Genomic DNA, 8181 nt, shown 5'->3' on the forward strand with positions numbered 1-8181 from the left:
TGGAAAATATTAAATGTAATGGGAATTTAAGATTGATTATGTCAAAGTGGTTTACTGAAAATAAAGTATCTTTGTAGAGTTTAAAACATTTGAGGAGTTCACAGGCTGAAAGAAAGTAAAGTGGGCAGATGCGTATTCATATTAATATGATACATGGTTCCCTACTTACCTTTGTTCTCAATGCTTCTTAATCCTTCTATTACCATTTCAGTGATTCTTCTCATTCTAATGATTAAGTCTTTTAGAATTTCTCTACTATCTTTAAACTACTGACAAACCTTTCCCAGAAAACCATGAAAAAATATTGAGACACTCACAATAGGTTATTGTTGATTGTTTTCAAAGCATTGAATAAGGCTTACTCTTCATTATACTTATGTGAAGGCTCATTTCTGCCTCCTTGGCCTTCAGATGAAAACTTCTCTAGAAAGAATGTCAGGTAAAAAACATATACTCACAAAGGATTATTAATGACTTCCTTCAATGCATTGAGCAAATCTTCTGTTGACATTGTTTCCAAGTCCAATCTGATAGCTGCTCCCTTGGCCGTCATATGAACAATGTTATGAGGTTGATCAGCAAACAAAGGAAGGCCCACCATAGGGATTCCGTGGTAGATGGCCTCATAAATGCCATTGCTTCCACCATGAGTTATAAAGGCTTTGGTTTTTGGATGACCTAGGATTGAGCGAATTTCAATAAAATGATTAATTATAACTTTTAGAATAAAATGAGAAGTGGGCTTTATAAGACTCTGAAAGAAGCAGTGTTTTTTTAGATAACAGATTATTACACATATGAGAGTGTTTTTAAATTGCTTTCAGAACTCAGAGAAGAAACTGCTATGTCTGCTGAAGGGGTAAATGAAGACTTTGTGAAAGAAGTGCTGAGTCACTTGAACGTCACAGATGAACCCATGATTGGCAGATGAACAACTTGAAAGAACATTCTGGGTAAAAGAAACCACAGTGCAAAAAAAAAAGAGGAGGGCATGCCAGAAATTATTCTTTTAAAGATATAGTGGAGTCATTTGGTCTGACAGGGGAAAAGAAAGATAATGGTAGTGGCACTGGGAAGGAAAAGCAACCTTTTGTCATGAAGTGTGTTATTGCATCATAAAAATGATTGCAGATTTTTCTTTTAAACAGAAAATGGAGAGTCACCTGTAATAAAAAGGGAACTCATTTTTAGTAGCATTTAGCATACCCCTACAGAGGGGAAAAGAGAGGTATAAGGAAAGAATTCAGAGACAGAACAACATTCAAGGAAGTTATTGAAAAGATCACTGTGAGTAGAAATTAGAGCCAAAATAAAAATTCTGGCCATAAGGGGTGTGACTGTGTAGAATAAAAGGCCAATTGTTATATATTCTCCCTTTTCCCCCTCACATAGGAAATGAAAATAAAATAATACATTTTTCAAGTGTTTCAATAATTCTCTATACATTTGTTTCCTTTTGAAGTGCTATCACTTTGCTCAGCTGTTACCGTGTTTTCAATACTTTTTTCTACCAAGTCTTACCAAGAAGGTCATTCTGGGGGATCCACTTAAACAGCCGAGTATTGGGTCCTAAGGTGTCTGGTTTCTTGCCATCATATCTCCATAGAACCTGTTAGGGTAAGGGTAATATCTTATTCTATGAGTTGAACTTCAATGTTACAATTCTAAAGTGATCAAAATATATCTAGTCTTCCATATGACATGTAAGAAATGAGGGCATATTAAGTAATATTAACTGTTAATACATTGACTGGCTTCCCAGGTGGTGCTGCTTGTAAAGAACCCACCTGCCAATGCAGGAGACATAAGTGATGTGGGTTCAGTCTCTAAGTTGGGAAGATGCCCTAGAGTAGGGCACGGCAACCCACTCCAGTATTTTTGCCTGGAGAATTCCATGGACAGAGTGGCCAAGTGGGATATGGTCCATAAGGTTGCAAAGAACTGGATACAACTGAAGTGAATTAGAACCCATGCACAATACCCTGACATGAATAGGAACACCTACACTTGATATACACATAATGGCATAGACGATTGAGATGTCAGTCCCAACATGAAAACTTAAATAATTTCTAGGTGGTCTTATTTCAAGAACAAAAAGACAGTGACAGATTACAAGTAACATACACACTTATTTGCCTTCTTTTTATACTAGCTGTCATCTTCAAATTTAATATTCACTGATTTCTTTTTGACCATTATAGAAGAGAGTTTAGTTATATCAACTTGTTAGTATAATGTTATTTTATTGACTTTCACACATTTTGGTTACAAAGAGGAAAATGGCATGCATCAGCCACTTAGAAATAAATACCTTTGCTTATTCATAATTTATTAATAATAAGTTAATTAGTGCTTCTTAGGAAGTATAGCTTCATTTAAGTTATAAACTGTTAAGCACTTGCAAAGGCAATGACAACTGGAATTTTTTAACATGAATCCAAAGTATTACCACTATTACTAGACTTGGATGTTTTACCTTTAGAAAAGAAAAGCCAGTTGGAAATTTGAGAGGGACAATAGGACTATTGAAAAAGTTCCAAAATAGTGGCATCAAAGTTTATTCAACTGGTCCTGAATACTTCAACAATGAAGCACAAAGCACTGACAGAATTGATTAGTGTGGTCTCTAGATTCAGTACAAAAATAAGGAACAATTTTGGAATTCCAAGCAATTCTCATAAACTGGATTATAATTTATTAGTGTTTAACTTCTATTTTCTCTGTGAATGAGTGTAAATTATTTTTAGTTTCTCAGCAAAAAATAGCATAGATTATTAGATTAGATTAGATTATTAGATTATTATTATTATTGCAAACTAAAAAAGTTGTTCACAAATATCCGAAGACTGCAGGGGTATTTTATATATTAGAAAAAAAGTTACTGCTGTATTTTATGAAGAAGAAGGCAGCTGAATCTTTTCCATGCCAGTCTTCCTCATGCTTGACTGCTTCTTATAGTCCCTTCTCCCTCTTCACTCAAGAGGAAGAATATGACAGGAAGCAGAGTTCATTAAGGACCAGACTTTACAGAGTTCACCTTTACAGAGTTCACCTTAAGGGCAGGACCCTATCTTCACTCTTTCACATTGATCTTACTGCTTCAGATTTTAGCAGGGCCTAGTCATGCATTGGAGAAGGAAATGGCAACCCACTCCAGTGTTCTTGCCTGGAGAATCCCAGGGACGGGGGAGCCTGGTGGGCTGCTGTCTATGGGGTCGCACAGAGTCGGACACGACTGAAGTGACTTAGCAGCAGCAGCAGCAGTCAACCAGGGAGGTAGATGTTTCTCTTCTCTAAATCAGTTGGGGGATGGCAGTTTGGGGAATCTTGTCCATCCTTTCTCTGAGTAGCACTCTAAAAACACACTGATAGGTCTGTTCCAAAACTTATGGGATACAAAAAGGACCAGGATTACATGCTAAGTGTACACTGCAAGAAGCACTACAGACTTCTATCAATATTGCTTAAAATTATTGTGTGACTATATTTTCTGTTAAAATTTAACCCCAGAGAATATCTCTATGTGTACTGTACCTCAGATATCATTCAAGGAAATGGAACAAGTGACAAAGCAGAATTTGGCGGTTTCTTTTATGGCCCCAAGATACCATTATAATACCAAAATTCATATTGTGTCTCTTTAATATCATTATTTTTTTTAATTACAATGTTAATCTAAATTTATTATGGATGAAAGACACTCCTTGTAATTCTATAACACCTACTATATATATTTTGGTTTATATATATATGAGAGATAAATTGGAATTATCATGTAGTTTACCTTTCTGTTAGAAAATGTCTAAAATCAGACCTTTTATAGAGTTTGCTGCTGCTAAGTCACTTCAGTCGTGTCCGACTCTGTGCAACCCCATAGATGGCAGCCCACCAAGCTCCCCCGTCCTTGGGGATTCTCCAGACAAGAATACTGGAGTGGGTTGCTATTTCCTTCTCCAATGCATGAAAGTGAAAAGTGAAAGTGAAATTGCTCAGTGGTGTCCGACTCTTCCCGACCCCATGGACTGCAGCCTACCAGGCTCCTCCATCCATGGGATTTTCCAGGCAAGAGTACTGGAGTGGGGTGCCATTGTTTAACAGACATTAAATAGTTGCTCACTGTTAAGGGACTGTGTGTACCTTCTGTGGAATCTGGGCAAGGGCTGATGCAATCACATTGGCTCTTTCTTCTGATATGTTACTGACCATTGACCCCAATGAAAACACCACAATACCATGTTCTCCAGAGCTCTGCACAAATTCTTCCATTTCCTGTGAAAAACAGAATTTGTTCCATCATAAAAGAGAAGGAGCACAGCAAACATTATTGAAGGGATTGCTACCAGAAACTAAAGAGAGAAAATCAAATATAGTCTGTAGTAGAGGTTTTTTAAAAAAAATATTGTCGCAAAATACACATGACATAAAATTTACTTTGTTAATCATTCCTAAGTGTATAGTATAGCAACATTAAGTATATTCCCACTGTGTAACCAATCTCCAGAACTTTTGCATCTGGCAAAACCGGAATTCTATGCTCATTAAGAAACTCCACATTCCTCATTCTCTAGCCTCTGGCAAGCTTCATTCTACCCTATGTTTCTACAAATGTGATTAGTCTGGATACTTCTTATAAGTTGAGTTGTACAGTATTTATCTTTTTCTGATTGACTTATTTCACTTAGCATAAGGTTCCTTCATGTTGTAACATTTGTCAGAATTTCCTTTTAAATGTGAATAATCTTCCTCCCAAATCATCCCACCCTCTCCCTCTCCCACAGAGTCCAAAAGACTGTTCTATACATCAGTGTCTCTTTTGCTGTCTTGTATGCAGGGTTGTTGTTACCATTTTTCTAAATTCCATATATATGCATTAGTATACTGTATTGGTGTGGGCGAATGGCATTGAAACATGTATAATATCATATATGAAACGAGTCGCCAGTCCAGATTCGATGCACGATACTAGATGCTTGGGGCTGGTGCACTGGGACGACCCAGAGGAATGATATGGGGAGGGAGGAGGGAGGAGGGCTCAGGATGGGGAACACTTGTATACCTGTGGCAGATTCATGTTAATATATGGCAAAACCAATACAATATTGTAAAGTTAAAAAAAAAGAAACCAAAAAAAAAGAGAAATAATCATTGTTTATCAATAAATAACTATCCTTCCACACACAAAAAATTAAATGTGAGTAATATTCCATCACTTGTGTATATGATATTTTGTTTATTTCTTCATTAGTTGCTGGACATTTGGGTTGCCCTAGCCCCTTGACTCTTGTGAGTTGAGCTTTTACAGACATGTACAGACAGCTCGTTGGGGTAATAAAATCAATTCTTTTGTATATGTACCTACAAAAGAGACATTGCTGAGCCATAGGTGTTGATATGTTTTTATATTATTCTTACCACATACTATATAGTTTATAGAGTGATTTCCTTCCTCCTCATGTTCCTTAAATATGTTAACTTCACGTCTTGGACATTGGTTAGTTGTGCTAATAAATATTCAGACTAAGAAAAAATATTTTAAAAATTTTGAAAAACTCCATACTATTTTCCATAATGGCTGTTTTTTCAACATAAATCATCCCTGAAGTCCTTGGGAAAGAAATGGGTGATATGAGGTCTATTTCTTCTATTATGTTGAGTTCAGTTCAGTCGCTCAGTTGTGTCCGACTCTTTGTGACCTCATGGACTGCAGCACGCCAGGCTTCCCAGTCCATCACCATCTCTCGGAGCTTGCTCAAACTCATGCCCATTGAGTCGGTGATGTTATTCAACCATCTCATACTCTGTCATCCTCTTCTCCTCCTGCCTTCAATCTTTTCCAGCATCAGGGTCTTTTCAAATGAGTCAGTTCTCCTCATCAGGTGGCCAAAGTATTGAAGTTTCAGCTTGAGCATCAATCCTTCCAGTGAATATTCAGGACTGATTTCCTTTAGGATGGATTGGTTGGATCTCCTTGCAGTCCAAGGGGCTCTCAAGAGTCTTCTCCAACACCACAGTTGAAAACCATCAATTCTTTGGCACTCAGCTTTCTTCACAGTCCAACTCTCACATCCATACATGACTACTGGAAAAACTATAGCTTTGACTTGACAGACCATTGTTGGCAAAGTAATGTCTCTGCTTTCGAATATGCTTTCTAGGTTGGTCATAACTTTCCTGCCAAGGAGTAAGTGTCTTTTAATTTCATGGCTGTAATCACCATCTGCAGTGATTTTGGAGTCCAAAAAAGTGAAGTCTGTCACTGTTTCCATTGTTTCCCCATCTATTTGCCATGAAGTAATAGGACCAGATGCCATGATCTTAGTTTTCTGAATGTTGAGCTTTAAGCCAACCTTTTCACTCTCCTTTTTCACTTTCATTAACAGGCTTTTTAGTTCCTCTTCACTTTCTGCCATAAGGGTGATGTCATCTGCATATTTGAGGTTATTGATATTTCTCCCAATATCAATAATCTTGACTTGTGCTTCATCCAACCCAGCGTTTTTCATGATGTACTCTGCATATAAGTTAAATAGGCAGGGTGACAATATACAGCCTTGATGTACTCTTTTCCCTATTTGGAACCAGCCTGTTGTTCCATGTCCAGTTCTAATTGTTACTTCCTGACCTGCATACAGATTTCTCAAGAGGCAGGTCAGGTGGTCTGATATTCCCATCTCTTAAAGAATTTTCCACAGTTTGTTGTGATCCACACAGTCAAAGGCTTTGGCATAGTCAATGAAAAAGAAGTATTATGTATATTTTTGCAAATATATTTGTTTATAAGCAGGAAATGAGATAGGGCCAATATACATTGGCGGCAAGGAGATACTGTTAAACACTATTATATTGAGATTTTTCAACTATTATATTATTAATTACTAACATAAATTCTTAGAAGGAAGTTGTACTGCAGGATTCAACTGACCTTAAATTCTTTATTATTATAGGTCTACTAAATCAGTTATTTATTCCAGACATATTTTTTTGAGAATTATTTTAGATTAGTGATTAATATTTCATTTCTCTATTAGCACTATGAAAAACTTACAGTTTGAATCACTTATGTCTATCATTCACTCAGCTGTATAATCCTTATCTTAAAACTTGTCATAATTTCCCAAGCTGTCTAAATTATTAATCTCTGACATTGAGGAGTCTGGTATTATTTTTGGGAAGTTCTATGAGATAATCCTGTAAGACCTGTGTATAACCCAGAGATATACTTGTGTATTTGCTTATTTGACTGACCATATTGCTGAATTTGTTTACATGTGGCACCCTTCATCCTGAACTACACTGTATAATTGATGTCACTGTAGGACGTACAATGTCAGCTGTGGTGAAGGACCCTCAGAGTCCCCTACATTAGTGTCCCCAGCGAACACCTGCCCGACAGTGGGAGAGGTGCCCCAGGGCTTTCTGCAGCAGAGATCTGGTCACCTTTTTAGTAGTTCACTTCAAACTATATAAAACTCCATGTGAATCTGTATTTGCCTGGATTGTTTCTGAATTATTTTGTTTTGTGGTCCTTTATCCTTTCTAATTTAAAAAATGTACACTCTAAACTAGAATAATTACACATTACTCAATGATCCTGTTTAATAAATGTAGAGGAGCAAAATTTTCCTGACCAGTAGTAACATTTAAAGTTGCTTGTCTTCATTGCATTGTCATGCTGGCTTGCTAACCAAAGCTGCTTCATCTATGCTGTGAAAGATACATCGATTTGGTATTATTTTAATATATCCTGTCAGTGATTAGTACAAATTAATCACTGATGTGGACTGATTCATTTTATACTCTGATATCTTTGTGAAAATAATATAAGTTCATGGCAAGAAAATATGCAAAAGTATGAAAATTTATATAAAAGGAAATAAGATTTACTAAAATGCTCCATTCAGAGATATCCTTATTTTCAAATTTATATACTTGTAGAAAAGGCTGAAATATATTTGATATATCCTTTTTTGTTTCTGATTTTAGAGAAAAGTCAATTTTTGAAAAATCAATTTTTCAATTTTTACTGTTGAACATAATGTTACTATATTGTTAAAATGTTCACACTACCAAAAGTATCATACCTTCCAATTTCAAATTATACTAAAGCTGCAACATTTCAAACAATAGTGTACTGGCCCCAAAATAGACATGTAGATCAATGGAACAGCATAGAGGGCC

At 36.3% G+C, this 8181-nt stretch overlaps 1 protein-coding gene across 1 annotated transcript in view; it reads right to left on the bottom strand.

Moving 5' to 3' along the window:
- Nucleotides 1–8181, bottom strand: part of LOC104997403 (UDP-glucuronosyltransferase 2B4-like) — a 16751-nt gene that overhangs the window by 4067 nt on the left and 4503 nt on the right. The window contains exons 3-5 of the mRNA XM_010852117.1: nt 4141–4272; nt 1522–1609; nt 459–678 (exon numbers count right to left, since the gene is read on the bottom strand). Of these exons, the coding sequence (XP_010850419.1) occupies nt 459–678; nt 1522–1609; nt 4141–4272 (440 nt within the window). The remainder of the gene's footprint in view (nt 1–458; nt 679–1521; nt 1610–4140; nt 4273–8181) is intronic.

The sequence above is a fragment of the Bison bison genome, unplaced genomic scaffold, assembly GCF_000754665.1.
Source record: "Bison bison bison isolate TAMUID 2011002044 unplaced genomic scaffold, Bison_UMD1.0 scf7180017864308, whole genome shotgun sequence".
Lineage (NCBI taxonomy): Eukaryota > Metazoa > Chordata > Mammalia > Artiodactyla > Bovidae > Bison > Bison bison.